The following is a 24,839-nucleotide window of genomic DNA, read 5'->3' on the forward strand; positions in this document are numbered from 1 at the left end:
CTTTAGAGGCTTGCTGCACTTTTTATTAAACACATGGAAACAGAAAACTTATAAATCTCAACCAAACACAAGGATCAATTACAGGTGAAAATGTCATCAACAGTTACCATTAATTTCATTACACGACTTTATGTACACCGAGATCACAGGATAAAAAACCTTTTGACAGGTTTTTATGTCACTGTGATTCTTGTGGGTCCATATATCAGTGCATCACATTGTAAAAAAATGTATTGGCAAATAAATAAATCTGTTATGTTTTTACAAATCGTTAAAAAAAGGACAACCATTTTATACTCAACTTCAAGGTAAATCCTGATAAGCGTTCAGTGTTCACGTAGGTATTTTACAGCAGACATCATAGTAGGCTCGTTGCTTTTAATCATTTGATTTCATATATTTCAAAGCATATTTAGGAATACTTTTAACAAATACTGCAGATCAAATGTGTATGAACTTACAAACGGTAGTTACATGAAATTCGGACTTGAACAATCTAAATTGAAGCACACCTTAACGATGCTCATGGGGCTCCATGTAGGCAAAGGGGAGTGGACTTTTGTTCATTTTTTCATAAAGAACTGACAATTCCAATAACCAATTAATGCAATAATTTTACAAAGGAAAACAATACGAGCAATCCTCATCTCAATGTTGCAGAATGCTAACTGTATTCAGTCCTGTTAGAAAGTATTTTAATGATTGCTTTATGGCTTGCACACATCAACTTTGGCTGGTGCAGATATGTTTTTATTTTATAGTAGACTCCTTTGTATCGGCCATTCTTTAACCATTACATCGCTCATAAAAGGTGTGTAGCGAGTCATTTAAAGTTTTATATATATATAAATAATAGAACTGTAGTATGGCAGTTGCTGAACAGAAACATTTGAATTGACATTATTAAAAATCTAGGCAGTTCCACTTTATATTCTTTAATTTCTGTCTCTTGCACGGGTTTACACAAGCTTGATGATAGGAAAGTACTTGTGTGCTGAGAAATCAAATTCTGGAGGAACCTGGAAAGGAGAACAAGGTACAATCAGTATGTGTATGTACTTCCAGTGATACATATGGCAGTTCTGATGTAACTGTGGTATGCAGTAGAGACTAAGAAGTTACAATAGACTGCAGTAGGTAAGTGTAGCAGAATGGTTTACCTTTGAATCCTTCTTGTGGCCTCCAGCAAGAAGCTTCATTACAACATAGTTGGTCTTGACAATCTTGAGCAGACTGTTGATCTGTAAAAAATAAGTGAATCTTCAATTTCTGTATTTTTATTTAAACAGTACATAATTGCACCAACCAAACTTGAGTAAATTCTGAAATGTTATTTATGCATGTTTAATAACACTGGTCATCACACTTTTTCTGGCATAAGGTATTCCAACGGTTTTATTGTAATTTTGGGGTGCTGATTCCAAATCTGGCATCAGTTTTTGTCTATCACATCAGGTTTTTGAGATATCAAATATTGCATTTTCAATTAAAACTGCAGAAGAAAAATATTAAATAAATGTGGATATCTACATAAAATGATTTTATAAACACACTATCCTAAAAATACAGCACCATATTTTAACACTAAAGTAGTCACTGACTCGCAACAACTTGCAATCATAAGTGACAGAGTTAATTTCGGGTAAAATCAATGAAAATGGCATAAAAATTAGATGTGATAGAGCAAATCTGAGATCAGATTTGGAATCAGCACCCTGAAATTAGTCTAAAACAGCTGCAAAAGTCCAGGCCAGAAAAAAACTTTTTTTTGTTGACCAGTGTAATTGAAGTCTGCATACTGTGACCATATCACTTACTATTCCTGAATGTTTGATTAGCACGTTGGCTAAGTATGGTGAGAAAGAAGTTCAACATACATACAGTGTAACTTTTGTCTATTACATGTTTCTTATACAGTTTTTGCTATCATAAACAGCAGCATAATTATATGGACAGTGGTGCAACCTCTAGTTAGGATACATTAAGTTTATATGGTGTGGAGTTAAAGGGTTTGTGTTAGTTTTCAGCTTTTTAGACTTCATGAAAGCTTGCCATGTCAAGCCAATGAGACTTGTGATAGGTTAAGGAACAGGCTTTGATGTACAACGTGTTTCCATTTTATTTAAGACCAGCTATATGCCTTCCACAAATCTCAACACAAATGAAATATTTTTACATTCTCTTGGTACACTTTGACCAACATAGCCAGAGTGATTTGCTTACAACATTCAATGGTGTGCAAGCTAAGGTACATATCTCATGGTTTTTCCACATGCACATGTGCTCTTTGACATGACCCTAAAATGAAAATTCCAACAAAGTTACGTCAGGCATACACGGGGGGAGGGCATGTGATTGCTCCACATCGACCAGTCACGTACTGGACCGGATCACGGTAATTAGGAATTAGTGGGGTATCTATAAGTGAATTACCCTATAGAGTGGGGTTTAGAATGGGGACTGTGCAAAATGTTTGCTAACCTCAGGATCTGGGCTGGCCATGTTGTCGAGGATGAGCTTGGTTTGCTGGAAGTGCTTCCCAGCAGAGTTGTAGAAGTCCTCAGCCTGCAGTGGGGGGTTGTACTTGGCCAGATTTGTCATTTCCTTGCAAACAAACAGCAAATGCATTCATTGTTCTTAAACCAGTGCACCACTGTTACACTTTTTTTTTAACGCCGCCACAACCAAACGTAACCAGTGCAATAAACACTCTCTCTTCCTGGAATCCACGACAAGTGCTGGGAGCAGTAGACACCTTGAACTGTGCGTAATGCACGGGCGGTGGGGTGATGACGCTGTTGAAGGGCGCAAAGCGGTGCTCGAAGCGGACTTGCTCGCCATCCAGCTCAAAAGTGGGCTTCACTACCTTCCCATCCAGGTCAAAGCCCACCATTGCCTGCCCAAGGGGGAACACAACAAAACTGACATTTAAATCACATGGTCAATATCCATATGTTCCTACGATATTTAGCTTTAATATCTTATTTCCATATGATAATAATAATATGCTTGTTTGTCTGTCTGTAACATACCTAAAATAAAGAGTAACAGTTTGGCTGGCTGGGGAGAGGGGGGCTGATGGCATCACCCAAGATTGGGGTGAGGTGGAAAGGAGGGGTTGATGACGTCAGAGATGCTGGGGTGTTGAGAGGGGAGGAGTGATGATGTCACGCAACGCTGGTGAGTCAGAGCAGAAGGGTGATGACGTCACGCAAAATTGGGGTTAGTTGGTGAGGAGGAGGTAGTGAGGAGAGGGGCTGATGGCGTCACAAGACATGGGTGAGCTGGAGAGAGTGGTGATGACAAGGGGTTGATGGCATCACATGGGATTTGGCAGTGGGTAGAGAGTGCAGCCTGTGTTTCCTGAAGTTTTGTTTCATCCTACTGTATGAATCTTGTTTGTCTCTAACGCTCTTTGCCAGTGTTTACTGCGAACCATTGCCCAGATTGTTTTTTAATTACTTTTATCAATGACATGCATTGTAATACATGTACAATCGTGAATAATTGTTATTTATTTTCAGCTTATAAGTATGAAAATGCATTATTTCCAAGTTTATGAAATCTTCATATTCACCATCCTTTACTGCAGAAGTTCTGTGGGTTCCTGCTAGAATGATATAATACACCCCCATGTGTATGAATAAAGTGTGTCATATGTTTAGCACTTGCCTTATACATGCCTGCACAGTAGCTCTGATAGGCTTGGTTCATTGCGATTTCTTTTCCAAGTGGTCGTGCTAAAACCAATACAATATCACATTTGTGTTATTTCTGCACATTCATAGATTCAAAAATTATCAAAGCGACTTGATTTTTTTTTACATAGTTGTTATAAGTGCAACGGTACAACATAGAACACCCTGGGCAGTCTTGTAACTGAGACATTCCATCTCAAGGGATTATCCAGGTAAAACAATTGAATAAAAATGACCATTTTCACGCACCTCTGATTAGCACTGTTAGCTACGCATGGTGCGAAAGAAGTTCATACATACAAAGATCATTGAACATTTCTTATATTTGAGGAACAAAATTTACATTTTGAAAAAAGTTGCAACATTAAAAATGACTGTACGTAACTAAATCCTCAGGCTACAGATTACCATTCAAAGTATCAAAACAATTGAACAGAAACGTTCCAATACAATGAGGGAAACATTGAAAGACTCCTGCTGTTAACTTACCCCTTTTCTTTTTCTTGGACTTCTTGCTGCTCCGCCCCTTCTGAGTCTCCTCAGATAGTTTCTCCTCGGCCAGCTGGGCTGCGTCAGCTCGTGAGAGCGTGGAAATGAGCCATCCGTAAAGCAGCTCTGACAGGTACCTGTGGGGCACCGAATATAACACAGCAAGTTGCCAAAAAGACCCTCTATGACTGAGGACATAAAGGAAGCTTAGGATGCATGGTGCCTGAACTGGCCGAACAACTATATCACTGCATTCTCCAGATGATAAAAATCTCCGGAAAGAAAGACGGGCCCCAAACTTGTGTCAGGTGTAAATAAAACAACTCTGGTCACACACACTGGGATAAGCAGCATCACCAACTTTTTCTTCAAAATACATGGGGAAATGTGCTCCTTATAATCTCGATATGGTAATAATGTTGCTGTGATTTACATATTCAGAACACTATCCCTGAGCTGCAATGCTTTTCTCAGTAGATGTCTGGCCAATTATATTTTAAGATTATTTTCCACGGAGGAGGAAACCAAAGTACCTAGAGATAATCCACAAATATAAAAGAATATTGAAATGTCCACAGATAGTTGAGCGAACCCACTTGCTTTAATGTCATCTCCTGACCACTTTGCAGGCCAGCAGGCTCTGGAATTCCAGAAACGCTGCATATATCCAGCAAGCCTTGTCTACAAAGCACTGGTTTGCAGCTGCTGCGCCACAATATAAGGAACAAGTGCTCATCAACAGCAGCTGATAAAAATCTACGTTAACTATCCACTGCTTCATGGTCTTCCAGACTGTATTGTAGGGGGCCCATCACCAGTTCAGATATCACTCACTGCTGCTGTTAGCCATGGCTGGGAATCGAATGCGACCACTGGGTTCACAGCGCCGTGCACTCACCACTGCTCCACCTTACGCAGCTGTTACAAATACAACAAATATGGATTATCACAACAAAAGGAATCTGCAGGTGCACACCAGAAAATGTAGTGGTACTCATGCACGTTGTAGAGCTCCAGCTCGAATCCGCTCAGGATGTACTGGATCATGACGCGCAGGTTGTGGTACAGCACCCAGGTGCCTATGTATGCCAGGTGCTGTCGCTGTGGCTCCTGCTTGATGAGCATCGTGTGCAGCGCCGCATCCACCTTCTCTGCCTTCGGAATAGCAAACACAACGCTGCCCTCTTTACACCCACATGATGTACGCACCCAAACAACATTGGAAACAAAATGTACAACCCAGCAATAATTATTGCTTTGAATATTACACTTGTTTACTCAGGAAAGCCTCATGGAGTCAAATTACTCCCTTCTTGAATGTCCTGTCATGTTTTCGCAGTGGGAAACGATGATTCGCTTTGTATATTCTAATTGAATAATTTGTGGGTAACTTCAAAATTCGGCAAAGTTGGACCACGATGCCTGCATTGGAGGGAATCTGGAGAAAACCCTTGCATACGAGGGGGTAACTTTTAACGCATTGCAAAGATGCAGCACAATCCTACAACACCTGGTGTTGCCCGATAAACTTCTATCCGATTACTGACCAGTCTTTATGCTGCTTCTAGGCATATATATATCAGATAGATGGGCAGCCATTCCAAGAGGCTCTTCTGCCAGCAGAGGTGTGAGCAAGTAATTGCAGAGCTGCACCTTTAATCTCACATCGACCTATGATTTGCTATTTATGTAGATTGCCATTGATAATGCCCACCTCATCCTGCAGGGTGTAGAAGTCCTCCAGTACGTGGCCCAGCTTGTCTCGCTGCCGTGCGCGGTTGTGCCCGTGTATCTGGATGAGGCTGCAGAACGGCTGCACCCAGAAGGAAAAATGTTCAAGGAACCAATTATCACTGCGTTGTAGCTCTCTGATGTGTTTTCAGGTTGTACAGCGCAATGTTCGGCATGATGTACGATGTTTTGCGCCACGTTCTGGGAGACTTTTCAGGAATTTAATGGTGCAGCTCACATTCATCCTTGATTATATATAGTTTCCAGGTGCATGTAGAGTGAACCAACGGATATCATGCCAAACAACAAGCAGCACAACCTGAAAAAACATGTTATTCAGGAATAAAACCAATGATAAGGGTGTGCAAAGGTTCAAGAGGGATGTAGTGTTGAAGAGTGCTCAATGAATGTCGAGTGAGAAGAGATGCGAACACTCACCCTGACAGCATGAGATAGGAACGTCTCCACGTACTCCCTGGCCTGGGCATGGTTATACAGTGAGCACCTGAAAAGTTTCACAGTAGCAATTAGGTTATCTCAATATAATTATCGCACTTCAAACAATAAAGCGTACCGAGTTGCAAACTCTCAAAACGAACCTGAATGGCTAACCTTAATGAAACGCTCAATATAATTTTAATAAGGAAATTATCGGAGTGCATTTAATTCAATGTCCTTGAAGTAGTTTTCACATGATATGCGATTACAATATGCAATGAAACGAACTGCGTTCCACCCAAATGATTTAATGGTACTTATTGCATTATTAAAGACACATGCCACGAGCCTTGATGTACACATTCAGAAATACACATTTCAGTAATACCATTGCAAAGATTGTTGTGGTTACGCTCGATAGTTTTCAGATGGGTTTCGGGTTGTACCGCGTGTTCTTCAACATGGTCTCCGATATTTCGTTTCACATGTTCCTCAAGTGGCTCAGTTTGTGGGTGGCGAAACATCCGACATCATGTCAAACACGCAGAGCAACCCAAAACAAACAACGGAGAGCTACTCATTGAGGTGTATAAAAGCTAGCAAGGCCTCACTTGTGGGATAGCACCGGCGGGCTCACAAAGGCTCTGAGGGCATCACGCAGCATCTCTTGCAGTAGATGGGTCCCAAACACTTTCTTGTTGTCAGCCAAGAAGGTTACCTGCCAGCCAGCATAGCCAACAATCATGCAGGAGCAGTTCAGGATTTATTGGTGAAAAAAAGATTAGAAACCACCAGTCGTAGCCCACGATATATAATAAAGGCTAAAAGAGCGCTGTCTGTGGACAACACACCTGCAGTAAGGACCGTGACAGCACACATGGAGACTGCTCACTGAAGGCAATGAAAAACTCCTAGAAGAAAAAATGGAAAATGTTAAAGACACATTCAGATATTAATTAAAACATCAATGGAGCATATTCCTGATGTGGCTGTGCACTTATAACTTCACTCACCCGAAATGTAACCATGTCATGTCTATACAGTAGCTTTAAGATAACCTTGCTTTGGGACACTGCTTTATAAACACCAATTGAATAAAATATAAAATAATTAGGATCTACAGTGCTGTGTCGTACCAGAACACTGTGGAAGCTGGCCAGATTGATGAGCTCACACACAGCCTTGATGCGCTCGATCAGTGCCCGAAAGTATTCCACCATGTCGTCCCGGCGGATGATCTTGGCGTAGCGTGGAAAGGTTGGGGGAAGCAGTCGCTGGTTGACGAGTGGCTCAAATCCCATCATCACCGGCTGGTCTGCTCCCAACATGAATATGCGGGGAAAGACATTTACATTCCAATGCAAACAAAAAAATGTAAAAAAAAAAATTCTTCCTTGGTGGAAATAAAACAACATCAATGCACTTTCCAGCGTTAGATACAGAAGTCTACGTTGGATGTTCGATGTACACTACCACAGCTGCTCACCCCCCTTGCTGGAGTCTGTCTGGGCCTGGATGCCATAGGGGAGTGAAGCAAGGATGCAGGGCAAGAGGTCACCCGCTTGCACCATCAGTTTCTGAGCCTCCTGCACCGCGCTCATCTGCCAGGAAAACAAGGCCATTTCGCTCATTAGTAACCAAATACATGTTAACAAACCCAAACCATGATCGGCTGGAATGTTGCTCACAATGACTTTTAAAGCATTGCCACAAACTAATAAACATGTATTTCATTCATGTTTGCCGTTACCTGACATAAACAGATATATAAATATTGCTATAAGCTCTCACCTCTTTCTTAGTAAACGCTATAAGAGCCGTGAGAAGCAATCGTGTGAACTTCAGCCGGGTGAACACCGCCACAAATTGTTGATGCTGAAAATGACAACAGTAACATTCGGTAAAATACATAACACACAAACCAAGAACCACTGTACCAAACTGCATCGCTAACACCTACAAGGCGAGTTTCTCATGTCAATCGACACTCACCTCCAGCTCGACTTCTGGGTCTCTCTCCTCCCCCTGTCTGCTTCTTGTATTCTGCAAAACCAATGTTTGTCTCATGTTACTTTATTTACTAAAATGGTATATTACTAATACCAATAGTATTGCACTTTTCACGAGATGAGAATGCATGAACAAAAATAATTTAAAAAAGCGTGTTCAATTGTGTTGCCAATATGAGCAGATAAAATCACCTTCACTTTCTTCTGGAAGTCATCCTCGACATCTTTCAGCATTCCTGCAAGTGAGACACTTCTCAGCTCATGCATTTTGACATCATATACTGTTGTGATGTGCAGCGATAAAATGTGTGTTAACAGCATTACCTGTTACTCTCAAGTCTGTCACATTGTTCGCCATTTTAAATCCATATGTCATTGAATGGAAATCCTCCTATAAAACAACCATATTCGCAGCTGTAAACATTCAATAACATTGGCATTTAAAACATCACATTTAGCATAATTTACTATATTTTTTCAAGTAATGTTCCTACGATATATGCCTTGGTGATTATTCGAAGTCAAGTGGTTTCCTACTCAACTGAACATTGGGTGGTGCTCATCTCTTATTTTATCCCAAGTCAGCGATGGAAATTCCACATTCCTACTGTCGGGTTCAGTTTATTTAAATAACAACCACTACGGACTTCTCAAACAGTAGTATTTTATTGACCCCAGTGGGATGTAGGGCTGAGTTGACCTACAATCAGAATTTGAATGAGACGTCCCACTGTCAACAAAGGCTAGGCGGCCAAGGAATGGATCCGAAAAGATATCCATCGAGGAGATGGAGCAATGAAATCAGCTCGTGTGCAAGTGCCAGATGGACTAACACATCATTGGTTTGTCAGAGATGGTGGAGGCTTGAGAAGGCCTTCATCCAGCAGTAAATTTACATGGCTGATGAGGATGAATATTCTCACTGGGAGTTGTGTGCTCTAAGGACAGTGCCACTGGACCTGATTTGGTGAATACTACATGAGAATATTTCTCTGACAGAAGCTGTATGTAAAAAACAAACTGTCCCACTCACCTCTTCAAAGACAGATGCTTTGTTGATCTTGTCTCTGGCGATGTCACACACCTTCAGGATGCCCAAGGCAAAGGCTTTCATAGCAGGGTCCTCGATCAGCTCAGGGTTGTGCAGATACAGACACGTGAACACAGTCTGTGCCAGAGAGTGACCTTCCAGCCATGTGATCTGTTGGTTTGACAGAACACAGTGTGTTGCTTAATATATCAAACCACCTAAGTACGTGTAATATTTGAACTTCCTTGTCCACTTGCAGCATTGTAATTGCAGTGAGGTGCAATTGCAATGTGCTCTCTGATAGAAAGTTATTCCACTTTGACAATGCAGACTTTATAAAAACTGCAACACTCATTCAAGTCGTAAAGTGACACACTGCAGTAGGTAACAAACAGCATGAACATGTGTTTTATTGATGCACTCACCAAGCAGCAGAAGCACGTGTCAATTATCCCAATCAGTTCAGATAAAGTCAAGTCCTTGGTCTTAACAGCACCTTCCTATAAAACAAAACATATCCACTGGGGTAAGTAAGAAAATGTTAAATACCTTATGCAGGTATCTTGAACAAGCAGCCAAATCTTTGGGAACAATTTAAAAATATGCAGCTATTTTTGGAAAAACAACATATGGAATAAACACTTTTTCATTAAACATATCACCATTTGTTGACAGTGAATGGTAATGGAAATAACCTGTTAAAGTGACATGTTCTTACCTTAATGGCCTGCTCAAAGTTGAGAACTTGCCGATTCACTTGGTTGCCAATCATACCCGCATCCATCTTCGGGTCCATCATTTCGATGGCTGACATGGCTTCAAATAAGCCAAAACTAAATACGTCAGATACACAAATAATAATTCAATAAACTTGTTTTGACTTCAGGTATGTTTCAAAGAATGTCATGACATATACAATAAAAAATATATTTTAAAATATGTATTTCCAAATTTGGCTTAAATATATTGTCAGCATTAATATTCTTAAAAAGTCAAACCAATTAAAATAGATAACAAGGAATTTGCAATCACAAGTTAAAACATATCTTATTATCTGGATGTATGTAATTGTATAGTGAATAAAAATAGGTTATTTGCGATGTATTAACTTTTTCTAAGAACATTGAATTTTGGTCAATAGAACAAAAAATCTATTTTTTATTGAATGGAGACCCCAAATTGTGACAATTTAATTTTGGAGGGGGTGTACTGCAGGACGTTAATTTCCTTACCCCTTGTCATGAATTAATTCTCCCAGCTTGAGCTCTGCAAAAAGACAAAAACATTTTAATAACTGCCCTAGGCAAACAGTCTGATGTGTTTTTGAATTGTGCCTTAGTATTACGAGGCACGGGCCTGTTTTAGTGTGGCAGCATTACCTTTGCAGGAGTCTGTAAAGTCTGTTGAGATCTCCATCCACTCTGTTGGGCCTTTCTCTGCCTTCTCAGTCAGACCCATGCCCCAGTTCACCTCCTCCTCTTCTGTTGCTTGGCAAACTACCATCGTGCCCTCCTGTGTTAAACACGCAATGGTTACTGCTATACACTCATTTTGACCCAGTAATCTTGGGGCTCAAGATTAATGCCTGAATTTCAGAGCCAGAAGTATGCTTGTATGGAATGTTAATTCCCAAGGCTCAGTCAGAACAAGGGACATTTAAGATGCTTGGTGTTTATTGTTTAGTTGAGTACAGTATTAGTGGTTCTGGCTCCCAGTACGATTAGACACCTTTCTGATCTTTGGGTTCCAAAGGCCGTCAGACGATGACAGCTTGTGGAATACATTATAAGATACAACTGGAAAAAAAGGCGAAATGCATCACTTTATTTTCATTTACATGATCTAGACTTAAGTCACATTTCTGATTTTCAGAGTTCAATGCATTTGCCTGAAGTTCAGCCGAAGGAAACGTCGGGATTCTTCGGGTTAAATGTTATTTTCTGAAGTTCACAGACCCTATGGCACCTTTAGAATTATTAGCGTCGAATTTTGATGCACTCATAGAACCAGACTAAGATACCGCGAAAGATTAAGGGACCTTTATGGTTTGTCAGGTTACTAATGTCGGAGACAACTTTCTGATTCTTAGGTTTGAATGCTATAAGCGAGGCTCAAGAATCAGGCAAATACAATGCACACATTACTCCACCTTCAGGGTTTATTACAACACGTCAATTCTCAAACCTCATGTCGGCATACTTAATGCACAATGTTGTTTCACTGCAGGTGCCGAACAAGGCAAAGACGCTCTCTGGGTAAAGGGGAGGCCACGGACACAGGCAGCGATGACTATTATACAACAACAGCAGCAGCAGCAGCAACAACAACAATAACAACAACGACGACGACTCGCGATACCTTTCACAACAAAGCCCCCTTTAGACGCTGACCATTCATAGGCGGCGACAAACCCCAGACCCGGGTCTGACGCCCGCCACGCGACGACGACTGGCAGAGCAGAGGCAGTCGGCTACGCCAGACTTTGGTGGTGGTGACGGTGGTAGTGGTGGTGATGGTAGTGATGGTGGTGGTGACGGTGGTGGTAGTGGTGCTAGTGATGGTGGTGGTAGTGGGGGTGATGGTGGTAGTGGTGGTGGTGGTGACGGTGGTGGTGGTAGTGGCGGTGACGGTGGTAGTGGTGACGGTGGTGGTGACGGTGGTAGTGGTGGTGGTGGTAGTGGCGGTGACGGTAGTAGTGGTGGTAGTGGTGACGGTGGTGGTGGTAGTGGTGACGGTGATGACGGTGATGATGACGACGACGAGGGCGCAACGCGATCAGCACGCGAAGACGCGCGCTGCCATCTTACTGAGGGCTTCACGTCGTCGTGTTTTACCACAGGGGGGCACAAAGTCGCTCGGTGACATTTGCCATAAAAACGTCGTCGTTGTTGTTGTTATTGAAGGGGGAGACGAGACGTCGCAACCCCTCTCGGTAAGGCGGCGGCCACCACCGAATGCTTGTTCCGTTTTGCGAAATAAAATTATTAAAAAAAAAGAAAACGCGATTTCGACTCGCGCCTGCCATCTTACTCGGGGCCAGGTCCGTCAACAACAGCGAACGACGTCGTCGTCAGACAGAAACATCTAAAACCCAACAAACACAGCCAGCAAACACAGCCAAGTCGTCGTCGTCGTTATAAAGTCGATTAGACGTTCCAACCCCACCCCCTCCACCCTCAGTAAGGTGGCGGCCCCACGTGCTACGTTTTGCGATGGGACTTTGTGGGATGAACGTTGAGATTTAAAGACGTAATAAGGCGGGTCGTGATTAACGTCGTGATTAAATGTATTTTATTTTATACCTACGTGACTTTACCGAAAAAACCAAAGGGTATGGATCACTGCAGTCACGAAAACGTCAAATCTAGAGTGATAAGGGGGTTGACAGGTATGTTTGACCCACAATTCGCAACACCAGCCGGAGAGATTTAATTGTTTTATTTTTATAAAAAAAAAATAGTTTTAAAAAATAGTATTAACATTCTTTAAATTTAATACATAAAAACATACAGCGGATGCGCGCGCAATTACATTCGCTAGACCGCATAAGGCGACGCGCGAGGTGATTGGCGGAGCGCCCCTCGCCAGCTTGCTCGCGATTGGTCGAGGGCTCACCGGGGTCTTAGCCAATCGCAGCGAGGCTAAGCGCTGCTGTCCGCCAGTGTCACGTGGGCCGGCCTGACGCTCACGAGTGGCGCGCATCGCTACAAGAAGCCGGCGATGGATTCTCGTCGTTGTTTGGTATTTATTATAACTGTGAACTTAAAAATCGCGCTCCTCCCACACCCACACACCCCCACACCCCCCCACACCCCCCACACATCATGCGACGATTTGATCTCTGCGAAACGATGGGCGACAAACGCGCAGAGCTCGTGTGTGTTGTGTGTCTTGTGGCTCGTGTGCGTGGTGTGATTTCACGTTGTTTCCATAGTAACTGCGTGTGGGCAGGTTTTGGTTAAGCAAGCGTTGTGTTTTATTTTTAGATTTAAAGCTTTCGTGACTACTGCAGGGATTAATATGATGATGATTGCTTGTGTTGCAATCGAAACGTCGTGAGAATTTTATTGTTTTATTTTTATTATTTTATTATTTCCCTTCTACGTGACTTTACCGAAAGAACCAAGATTATCAAGCGTTGTGTATTTATTAATCGGCTATTGTTGATTTTGCATATGACGATGTTTGTGTTAGCCTGGCTGCAAGGAGCGCGCAGTTGGTTCACGTAGTGCAGTATGAAACCGACGTGCTTGAAGTATGGGGCCGTCCATAAATGACGTCACGCACCTAGGGGGGGGGGTCAAACATTTGTAACGATGCGTGACGAGGGGGGCGGGGTTTGAGAAATGTGACGTCACATCAAAATGCGCAACTTCAAATAAATGTAGACAACACGTTCAACTTAATTAAATAGACTTTTTGATAAATGTTTTCTCCTACAACATCAGAGTGCAGCGCCACATTAAATACGCACTACAATGACAATAGTTTAAAGCGATTTGAAGCATGTTTTTTTTGGGGGGGGGGGGCAGAGCTTTGTGACGTCACATTTGAGGGGGGGGTCTGCTTCGCCACCATAAATGAACGTCTACGTCCGTGGTCCTTATTGTTATTTGCCGGCAACATTTGTTTAAGCAGGCACGGTCCTCGTGTGAACACTACGGATGTGGGCCCTTGAAGCAACATTGGCCACAAGATGTGCACATGTAAAATGCACACTGCCTTGCATTGTTACAAATATAAAATGCATTGACAGAATCTGTATGGCCACGTAAAAATACACTCGAATTCTGTGTTTAGTGTAGGCCCATTACAGATAATGGGCCGCATTGGCTGTTTACCCGCAGTCTTTATGCACACAGAGAGAGAGAGAAGCTGGACCAATGTGAACCTTTGAAGTCCCATTCCTGTATAGATACGTGGTCCCAACAATGTGTGGCCTCACCTAGTTGGGATATATCTTGCCTTATTGAACTATCTCCTGAAATTAGGTTTTTTGTGGCCAGTGCGATGAAACATTTGTTTTTGGGTTATGCTACGTGGTAATGTTATGACGGTGTTCTTGTCATTAACCCAACAAGGTTGTCACGCTCACAAAGATATTATTTATACAGGCTAGTGTTTCGATCATATTATTATCGATAAAGCTAACCGGTGGTTTTCATGACAGAATTGAACATCAACATGCGATGTTTCACACGTACGCTTTCGCGACCAATATCCATACTACAGTATCGAGGTTTTTGGTTTAGATCGCGTAAATGTGTCGTTAAACCCGCCACCACCCGAAAGCCAATTCGTAAGGTTTGTCACGTCAACAAAACATAACAATTCGTTACTAGTACAGCACACCCGTGTGATGGGAGAGTAAACCTAGTTGTAATTACTGGCGAAACGTCGTACTCGAATTGTAAATGTGGGTTTACTCTCCAACATACCAGTGTACGGTACTAGTAACGAATTGGAATGTTTTGTTACCGTGACAAACCTAACTAATTGGCTGTCGGGTGGTGACATGTTTAACCACGTTTATATTTACGCGCTCTAACCCAAAACCATTATTATGGATACGATGTTTCGCTCAAATTGCCATCTTTGAGCAGCTAAACATCGAATGTCAACGTTAACCCAAAAACGGAAGTGGCTTTGTGCTCACCTGGCATGCAGTATCTCCTGTGATGATTGATGTGGTATACATATTAATGAGCATATGTGAAAGCTTGACCTTTGGAGTATTGTCCTGAGCCAATGGAGACATATAGATACAATTACTGGATTATCTAACGTACTATTGTAGTGACGGGTCATTTATTCAGCAAAGCGCCGCTGTGTCTGAGGCCCGCATTGGCAAGTTTGAAAGTGTTTTTGTGTCTGGGCAGCTACCCCAGTACATACAGTGCCCGGAGGAAACTACACAGGCTCAACATTGTTTAATAATGTTGCTGTGGCAGTGGTGCACAAGCACAAATAAAAAACACTTAACACATTTGTCAATAACACTGCCTGAAAAGGAAAAATGTATAATATATAGTAGGCGACGTTTCGGGCAATGGCCCTTAATAGCACAGGATACGATTATAAGCCGTTTTAAGTGGCACATAGACACTTAAACACATGGTGCCTTTGTTTTAACCCGATTTAACTAAACATAAGAAATAAGTTTTTGCTTACGTTCAGAAAAGCTATCACGTTTATATAGGCTACACATTGATGTTCTGAAATTTTTTTGTGTTTTCTTATGTTACGTGTGTTAAGCCAGGGTTCTGTTCACTGTGAGTGCAACACCAATCTTTAACGGGTTTTATGCTGTTTTATATACAACTATCCACTAGAGGGCAATGGTAGCGTAGGCAGTGAAGCACATGGAGCAAAAATGAATGTTGGCAGTCGGCAGAATAGCTTTTGTGTTTTGCAACAATGAGCATTCAACAATGGAAATTCGCTAAAAGCTAACGGTACAGAATTTTGATAGACCACGTTTTTGTTTGCTCTGTGTTGGATAGCAGTTCTGTACAGATCGCATTGTGCATTTGAGGCCCATTTTAACGCAGTATACATTGATTTATATTGTTGACTAACAACTTGAGAGGTGGCAGCGTGGCAATATGAAACAGCAATATAACTTGTATTTTTTAAAATATATATTGCGGTACTGTATTGAGAGCAACATTTGCCACTATAACACTCCTTTTGTTTCTGGTGATTGACTCATTTTGCCAGGACACTTTTTTGTGGATGAATAATTGATGTGATTTTGGCTGAGGACAAAAGACAATGATCAAGGCTAAATCTACTCCAGACAAAAGGTAAGCTGTACGAATTTTTTACAATTATATGGGTTTAATTTTATTAAAATAAAACATTCTTAATTATAGTGATTACCTTTAATGCTGAAACATTGCCTTTTGGAAGTAATGTTTATGATTATGAAAAAATAAAATGCAATTAAGTGGTCGTTCATAATTGAATATAATGCATTTTACCTGCCATGTTATGCACACATAACTCTTGCTCGTCATTATCTTTAGTGGAAATAATTAAGCAGCATAAACGCAGCATTAATTTATGGAGCACTTTAAAATGTATGTGGCACACCTGTGATCTGCTATAAATGCTCTTAATACTTATAGAAAATACACAGGTGTGAGACATGTTATCGCTGCTATACTATCTCATCTGTGGAAGGCTGTCAAGGACCACACACTGCAGAGCAGAGTGCTCGCAAGAATCATTGGCCCTTTGCTTCATTTCAACCGCGCTTGCAGTATTTCGAAACATTTTCCATTTACGAAAGTGAAATATAGATTTAGATATATTTGATTTATTTTATAGATTTTATTTATTTCTAATGTCATACTATCCAATTCAGTGAATCGTGCTATATATTATCAATTTAATACATATTCCAAGCGAAATGTTAACATTGTATTGAGACAAAAATAGCAAATGCATAAGAAGGCATGTGGTTATTGACCATTAATAAATGCCACATCACCCCAACGGCTCATCGCGAAATAAACATATGGTGTAGTTTCTCCCGCTTGCCTCCTTAATGCAAAGAATGCACTCGTTTTTGTTGGTGTCCTTGGTGGCCAGTGTCTCCCGGCTTAACAGCCTGCTGGCTCAACTGGACGAGGGCCTGACCTCAAGTGGTCGCGGCGATATGGAGCAGGCACGCAGCGTCAGCTGCAAGCTTCTGCAACTGGTGCAGACACAAGGTGCAGATGGTTCATCCACCTCTGGCTATCAGATTAGTGTACTTTCATTTGCCGATAGCTTGTATCACACAGCTCCCGTAAGGCAAAAAATCACCATCTCGTGAAATATCTCTTTTCCTCTGTAAAACCGAGCTGCGCTGGGGCCATGCCGAGACAATTTGGCATGGGTCAGGAGACGCCAAGTTGATTTTCCATTACAGAAGCCGAGCTGTGCTTTTGACGTCACACGCATTGAACGAGTCACGACATATGTAGATGACGTGGTGACCTTGTGTCCTTTCTGTGTACTGACCGATGTGCCGTGTATTCAATGTATCATTAGCCCAGAAAATGGCCCTCTTTTGCTCCAGCCAGATTCAAATGTCATGTGAAGCCAACCTATCACATTTTGGTCCAGTGGAAAAGCATGTAATGCAAACAATTTTGCTGGCTCCCCTAGGATGTACGCTTGCGATTAGCATGGTTGGCTACGTGTGGTGCGAAAGAAGTTCAACATACATACGTGCCAGAGGAAAACTGATATTTCACTCTGAGGCCAAGTGTCTGTTGATGGGCATTGACTATAACCAGCAGAGCTCATTTTTGAGTGATGAGGCCAGAAACTTTGTCGTTGCTCTAGTGTTGTTGTTGACACCTACACTAGGTACAGGGAGTCCACGGGTTACGGAAGTGTTAGGTTCCAGAGAATGATCCGTAACCCGAAATTTTCTGTATGTAGGAAATATAAATTTTTTCCCCCAAAATGAAGATAAAATCCCATAGCCGGAAATAGCTGTGCCTCCCCTACCCGATTACTAGTTCGTTTTCACTCAGTACTGGATCGGGCTGTGGTCTGTTTTCTATTGCTTCCCGTATTGTATCGCTGTACATACGCTCTGCACTTCCTATTATTCTTTAATTTAATGGAATATCTACCCGAACACTACCCATAATTAAACTAATGGAACGTATACTGTATCCAATTGTTTCTGAATACCACGAAACATTTTAACATGAATTATTAACAGAAAGCAGTCACTTCCGAATTAGGCTAGCACTAGAATTCTACGATCGCTGTTGGCTGAGACCATAATCGAAGTGTAATTGTGTTAAATAAAGTACATACAGTAAATTATTCGTGAAATAAACTTAAAATTAAGAAACTATAAATTGAAACATGGGAAAAAAGATAGTTCTAAGCATAGAAAACAATTACGTAATGCTACTAAAAGAAAAGAATTACAATGCTACCAAACATTCCATTTACCTTAATCCTAGTGAAGCTTGGACTCGGTGAAGGTGGCGTTTTGGTGGAGGGGCTTATACCTCGCACCGCGTTATTTTCTTCGCAACCTCACTTCGCTGTACTATTTGCGCTTACATAACTAACGCAAACATTTCCACATTGAAATGTTTTTAGCATGAGTTATGGGAGCATTTCTTTACAGTCGGATTTTCGTAAGTCGGGTCTTCTGCAACCCGGCAATTTACTGTACAGAAAAACCTTGGATTGCGAGTAACTTGATCTGCGAGCGTTTTGCAAGACGAGCAAATTTTTAAAATATATATTAATTTGATAAACGAGCGAGGTCTTGCAATACGAGTAGTACGTGTATACGCTTTGTCTGCCGAGCGTCACGTGATCACAACTGATATACGAGTGCTTTGATATACGAGTGCTTTGGATTACAAACACGTTTCCGGAACGAATTATGCTCGCAATCCAAGGTTTTAATGTACTCATTTTAGAGGCAGTTGACTGATGAGACGTTATCATCAAGTACATATCCCAATTGGTAGTTGCTAATAGTAAGCATGATCAGTAATTTAATCCAGATCAGAGGGATCATAGTGCATTGTAATCATCACTATGTCATATGCATGAATGTTAATCCATTGATGGATGAAGGCATCCCCATGCCATACAGGTCGTAAGGATTATTTTATCATATTCCATCATACTCGCGGGGGAAGGTGGGAAACATGAAAGTACAATACAACAATTTATTTTGCTGCACTGCCCTTTGCTGATCACCATCTAGTCCTGCAGCGTATAATACCTATTATGCATTGTGGTCACTCAAACCATCACCGTCTAGGCCGAGCCCGTGCTTAGCTTCTGAATTTTGATTAGATTGAGTGCATTCCGGGTGATTTGATCATAGGATTGTCCATATGTATTCTGCAATGTAATGGGCTTGTAATGGACATGTCATGTCTATTACATGGTCAATATACATGACTCTTTAATGAATTAATAAGTAGTTTATTTATTGAAAAATATTTTTGTAATGGATTTTTTTTCTCGAAAGCAAAAGTCAACCATCATGCAAACAATTACATTGAAACCGTATTATCCTGAAACAAGTTTATATGTTCCTTTTGGTGCTAATTATAAAACATACATAACAGCATTCTCTTGTCAATGCGATATACTGTGATGAATTGGGGTCGTGTGATCAGGGCACCGTTATATATAGCAGTGAAGACTGAGCATCAATTCCTTGGGGCCATGCACTCGGCATACCTGTGAGTGATTAGTGCATAGTTGCATGCTTATCTACTAGTAATAGACTGCTTAAAGCAAATGTACAGACACAGTAAAAAAAAATGCTGAGAAGCTGTACAATTAATACATCAGTTTAACATGTAGGCTTTCGTGACCAATATCATCCATAATAGAGGTTTTTTTGGGTTAGATCGTGATCTAACCCAAAAAAACCTGTATTATAAATGAATATATTGTTACGTGCTTTTTATTCAACGAATTGTGACCGGTGGGAAATTTTTAGGGATTTTATGAGGAATGGACAGTGACTGCACTTGTGTGTATGTATGTTGAACTTCTTTCGCACCCTACGTAGCCAACTATGCTAATTGGAGGTGCGGGCAATTTTTAACTTAATACTGTATATAACCATTCTGGGAGGGAGCGATGGTGCAGTGGAAAGGGCACTGCGCTCTCAACACAGCGACCTGAGTTAAATTTTTGGCCATGGAATTGATTCTGGGACCCCCACTCATTCACCGACTGTACTAATGACAGGGAAGTATGGTCAAACAACCCCCCATGACAGACAAGTGTAGGGAGGCCTTCCTCCAGCAGTGAAATTGCCAAGAACTACATTATTACATTGTTATTGAATTGTAAGCATTCTTATCAGCAATAGGAATTGAGGAATAAGTGGAAGGTGAAATGTGTTTTTTTACGCTTCCACCATACTATTGCTCACTTGCATCATGCTGAAGTAAGCCCTGTGGATTCTTATTCTTTGGGTCTTTTGGTAAAGTCACTTAGATAGAAAAAAAATCATGACGTTTCGATCGCAACACAAGCAATTGTCTTCAGGTGATAAATACAGCGAGAGAGCTGCTGAAACAGGATGTTATATAGGCCTGAGATGGGTGCAGCCCAAGGGTAAGTGGGCGGGGTTAGAGATGGTATTTGCATGTAAATGTAAGATCAGAGGGCGTCCTGAGGCTGTGAAGGTAGCCATTGTATTGTGAAAAAACGAGAGCCACCGCCACATCGAGGGAAAGGAGCATCGGTGATTGTGCTAGTAAGACATACAGCCTGTCAATGCAAAGACCTCCAACATGGAAATGCAACTCAGAGAGTCGGAAATAACTGATAACATCGGCAGGTAGGGTGGAAACATCAGAGCCAGTTATGACTTAAACTGGTTAATAACGTCCTTCCAATGATTTCTCAGTTTGTACCCATCTTCTTGGTTGAAATTGTGTCTGTTTATATATCTGGATGGCTTCATGAACGAATCTGTGTTGATAGCCAGTAAGTTTGCAGAGTACCTTCGTCTTGGAAAAATCTATTTTGTGTGTGCCCACAGCGTTACAACAATGATCAGCCACGGCCGAGGTATTGGTCCTACCGTTCAGATCTGCCTTGTGTTCACGAACACGGTCTGTGACATGTCGCTTAGTTTCCCCCATGTAACTATTGCTGCAGACACAACTTAGTTTGTAGACACCAGGGTATTGCATGTCAGGGATCACATCCTTCACAGATGGGTTCAGATCACGAATTTTACGTACTGTGTTGAATCAAACCTGTATCTTGTATGGTGTAGAGTTTTGATGAGGAAATTATTCTGGGCTGGATGGTGGTGGGAGTCAGATTTTAGATAGGCATCCGTGTGGGTGGATTTCCTGTAGACTGTCCCAATGAGCCATCTGGTCTCTTTTCGATTAAAACATCCAAGAATGGTAACTTGCCATCCTTTGCCACCTTCATGGTGAATTTTATGGCTGGGTGTATGGAATTGATGTGGTTGAAGAATTGGTTCAATGCTGGCAGGCCATGTGGCCAGATGACGAACGTGTCATCTACATATCTCTTCCACAAGGAAGGACGTAGGATGGATGCTTGGATGGCATCTGTCTAAAAATTTTCCATGAAAACATTGGCTACCACTGGAGCTAAGGGAGAACCCATTGGGGTACCTCCAACTTGTTTATAGAATGTACCATTCCAGGTGAAGTAAGTGTTGGTAGGGCATTGTCTCACCAGGGCCAGTACATCAGCATTCAGTCCTTGTTGGACCAATCCTTCAATGATTGCAATGGTGTCAGGCACAGGAACTTTGGTAAACAAAGAAACTGCATAGAAACTGACAAACAAGTCACCTGGAGATAATGAGATGTCTTGTGGATTCTGTCAGCATGGACTTGACAAAGTGCCCATCGTAGTCACTCGATGACCTGTTTAGTCACAACCAAGAACCTTTCATACCCCACATTGAAACTAATGGCGATGGTTCAAATTACAATTCATAAGTAAAATGAAGTGGAACTGTGAATACCATTGTCTGATTTTCCACTCACTTTTAAAATGTGCCGCACTTTGTTGTTATGGCGATCCCTAAAAATTTCACCGATGCGAACTTAAGTACTGGTCAAATCAGGTGCAATTGTATTGGAATTGAACAGTTTCAGGCAGGAAACACTGCCAGTTTTGACCTTGCATTTTAACCAAGAGATCTAAACCTTTGATATTGAACATTGTAACATGGAATTGGTGCGTTAAGGACAAAAACATTTGGCTGGTGCGTTTACAATTTCTCATTTCAGATTCTTCACTGCCACATGGATGAGTGGAACATATTTTAAATGTTTCCAGAATGGCTAGTGAAATGAATCTGTGTAAGATTATAGGTCAAAGGATGTGCTTGCGTATAATTTATGTTGCGAACATTTTTACATTTCATCGTTTCGGTATAGCCATTTAACATGTACCAACAGTACCATAATTTAATATGATATTTTTTTTGTTTACCAGAAATACATTGAAGACAAGTTTTGCATGTTAGTTACTACAATATTAATGTTGTGGTTCTGTTGAATTCAACTGTTCCTTTCCATCCCTATAAAATTACATGCCATGTTTTACGATTACAATTTACAGTCCTCATAAATTTAACATTACAGCATAGCATTCTATACTTAGTTATATCTAATTGGAGGATCGTAGTACAGGTGCTGAAGTACTTTTACTTTTTAAACTAGTTGTGGCATTGCACATTTACAAACGTGTTAATTAGTTTCCTGCTGTGCGGTTAAAATGTTTCTGTAGGGAAAGTTGTGAAATAGTCTTTTTGTGTTCTTGGTTCTTTCGGTAAAGTCACGTAGAAGGGAAATAATAAAATAGTAAAAATAAAACATAATAAAACAATTCTCACGACGTTTCGGCCACAACGCAAGCAATTCTCACGACGTTTCGGCCACAACGCAAGCAGCGTTGTGGCCGAAACGTCGTGAGAATTGTTTTATTATGTTTTATTTTTATTATTTGATTACTTCCCTTCTACGTGACTTTACCGAAAGAACCAAGAAGATGAATCCCTGCAGTCACAAAAGCTTTAAATCGAAATTCTTTTTGTGGTTATATTTGTGCGGTATTCTATATTTAGCTTTGTATTGATATAAGGTGCACATGGTTGCATTATGACTGCTTGCCCTTGCTTGAATGATGATAATGAACAGCATGTCCTATGGGCAGGGTGAACCTTCCCCATCAGCCCTGTTCGCTCCCCTGTTGGCCCCCACCCGGTTGGCCTCACCCTTCCCCCATTGGTCACACTCACCTGATACTCACCATTATCAGATACTCACCTGACACCACTCACCTGTTACAGGACAGTAACCATTCACTTGATACCTGACAGCCACCGGCTACTCCGTGCTCACCTTTATCACTCAGGAGACACTCACCAAACGCTCACCACTCACAGTGCGGGTTTATGATGGCTCAAAGCTGCTGAACCATGAGTTATGCGTACGTGTCATTCTCTGTCTTGTAAAAGTGCAACACAGGCGGGGAACAAATATAACGTAAACGTTTGTTTTATGGTATCACCAGTATATGTAAACAATTGAGATATTGCCCTTTATCCACTTTTGTTTGTGGTTTGTTGCGTGGGTAGGTGTCTAGCTATGGGTGGTGAGCCTATGTGTGTGTGCACTGGGTTATTGGTCTCATGTATAATGGAAGCACGCAAATAGTTATGGGTCCAAAGTTATAACAAGTTTGAGCTCCCGTACTTAGCACAGGGTTCAGTAACCTGCGGCTCTGAGCCACATGCGGCTCTTTCAGGACTTCTTCATGATGTTATTCACATGTCACCGTGGCTCTTGAAAGATTGAGCTTTATTTTACCGAATTCAAAAAGGCTCTTGTTATTTTGGTTCCCCACTGCCTTAACGAACACAACAATGTCTGACCCAAACCAGGGGAACGATTCCTAAGCATGCCTGAGTGACGTCGGAGTGTCGAGTTGCAGTGCCTCTGGTTAACTTAGAAATTGCAAGGCCAGTCCTTCGTATTTATACTTTATATACATAAGGGTTGCACTGCTCGTGTGTAATCTTTAAAATAGCCCATTTGAACGTCATCACATTCATCTTGTTGAATGAAATTTGTCCAGTTACACTTTTTAACAGAAATGTTAAGCAGCTTATTGCAGTACAGTGAGCGGATAAAAAAAAACTGATGGCAAAAACTTTTTAATTCTTGACATACAAATTTATGTCAAATCACTTGTACTTTTAGGCCCCTGCTTATAAAAGCTGAAAGCCACTTTACAATACTGTTATTTAGTGGATACTTTTGTTTTGGGTGCACTGATAAACCATTATTTTGACAAAAGTGAAATTGTCAACAGCACAGTTATATTTTTATTTATTTACAATGGAAATGACATTTTCATTATTCCAGATCCCCACTGCAATCTGGTGATATGCAGACAATCATGGGCATAATGTAGTTGATATTAAAAGCATGAAACCCAAGCAAAGTTCTTAGAATAGACATCAGCTCCCATGGGTTTGCACAGCTGTCTAACTTATGCATCACTCTGGTGTCTCATTCTCATTTGCACTCTTGAGATATAGTGTGGTGTTTCTAATGCGGTTCATAGATACCTTTTCCTTTGCCACCTTTGTAATGCAAATTGCACACAAAGCAACATTAATAACAGGAGAATTGTGAGTAGTTATATGCAGGCACTTTGCATCACGCTGTCTGGAATATGCATGGCTCTCAAATGTTGTTTTGAAAAGAATACACTTGCTAGCGATGTGGAACCGTGACTTGTGGTTGAACCATTGCTTGTTATCTGTTGTCATTGCTGTTCTGCTCACTGTCCACTCATGGACTTGCTGCCTTGACAGTGAGGTAACACCGTGTCCCTGTCTTTTTGTCCAATTTATAGAGATTTTCACAATGGAGCTTA

General features: G+C 41.2%; 2 protein-coding genes across 8 annotated transcripts in view; one reads left to right on the top strand and one right to left on the bottom strand.

Moving 5' to 3' along the window:
* On the bottom strand, positions 1 to 12,043 carry NAA35 (N-alpha-acetyltransferase 35, NatC auxiliary subunit). 2 transcript variants are annotated; one of them, XM_078862237.1, is made up of 23 exons: positions 11,786 to 12,043; positions 10,775 to 10,907; positions 10,628 to 10,661; positions 10,114 to 10,228; positions 9,821 to 9,895; positions 9,399 to 9,566; positions 8,690 to 8,756; positions 8,558 to 8,601; positions 8,349 to 8,399; positions 8,148 to 8,231; positions 7,843 to 7,957; positions 7,493 to 7,671; positions 7,208 to 7,267; positions 6,968 to 7,074; positions 6,357 to 6,423; positions 5,902 to 6,000; positions 5,164 to 5,342; positions 4,188 to 4,324; positions 3,673 to 3,740; positions 2,756 to 2,896; positions 2,482 to 2,604; positions 1,161 to 1,241; positions 1 to 1,019 (listed from the first exon to the last, which is right to left on the bottom strand). In XM_078862237.1, exons 1-23 carry the CDS (start codon positions 11,786 to 11,788, stop codon positions 960 to 962), a joined length of 2,190 nt encoding a protein of 729 aa, XP_078718363.1. In that variant the 5' UTR covers positions 11,789 to 12,043; the 3' UTR covers positions 1 to 959. The 2 variants fall into 2 exon arrangements, with proteins under 2 accessions (XP_078718363.1, XP_078718364.1); XM_078862238.1 differs by having other exon boundaries at positions 11,754 to 12,043.
* Positions 12,044 to 12,249: 206 nt separating this feature from the next.
* Positions 12,250 to 24,839, top strand: part of AGTPBP1 (ATP/GTP binding carboxypeptidase 1) — a 62,416-nt gene continuing 49,826 nt past the window's right edge. The window contains exons 1-3 of one of the 6 annotated variants that reach the window (XM_078862232.1): positions 12,250 to 12,327; positions 16,116 to 16,201; positions 16,992 to 17,113. In XM_078862232.1, the coding sequence (XP_078718358.1) occupies positions 16,170 to 16,201; positions 16,992 to 17,113 (154 nt within the window). In that variant the 5' untranslated portion in view covers positions 12,250 to 12,327; positions 16,116 to 16,169. Of the gene's footprint in view, positions 12,328 to 12,379; positions 12,784 to 12,814; positions 13,137 to 16,115; positions 16,202 to 16,991; positions 17,114 to 24,839 lie in introns of those variants that run through there. The other 5 variants (XM_078862233.1, XR_013637313.1, XM_078862231.1 and 2 more) reach the window with 5 other exon arrangements.

This window comes from Lampetra fluviatilis, chromosome 13 (assembly GCF_964198595.1).
Source record: "Lampetra fluviatilis chromosome 13, kcLamFluv1.1, whole genome shotgun sequence".
NCBI classification, from domain to species: domain Eukaryota; kingdom Metazoa; phylum Chordata; class Hyperoartia; order Petromyzontiformes; family Petromyzontidae; genus Lampetra; species Lampetra fluviatilis.

Bases quoted from the DNA above. Each gene is read 5' to 3' on its own strand.
- NAA35 (XM_078862237.1), bottom strand. The intron at 7,268-7,492 runs GTACGACACAGC...TTTTTCTTCTAG, and splicing joins CCAGCTTCCACAGTGTTCTG to GAGTTTTTCATTGCCTTCAG. The intron at 2,605-2,755 runs GTGTCTACTGCT...TTTGTTTGCAAG, and splicing joins TGCATTACGCACAGTTCAAG to GAAATGACAAATCTGGCCAA.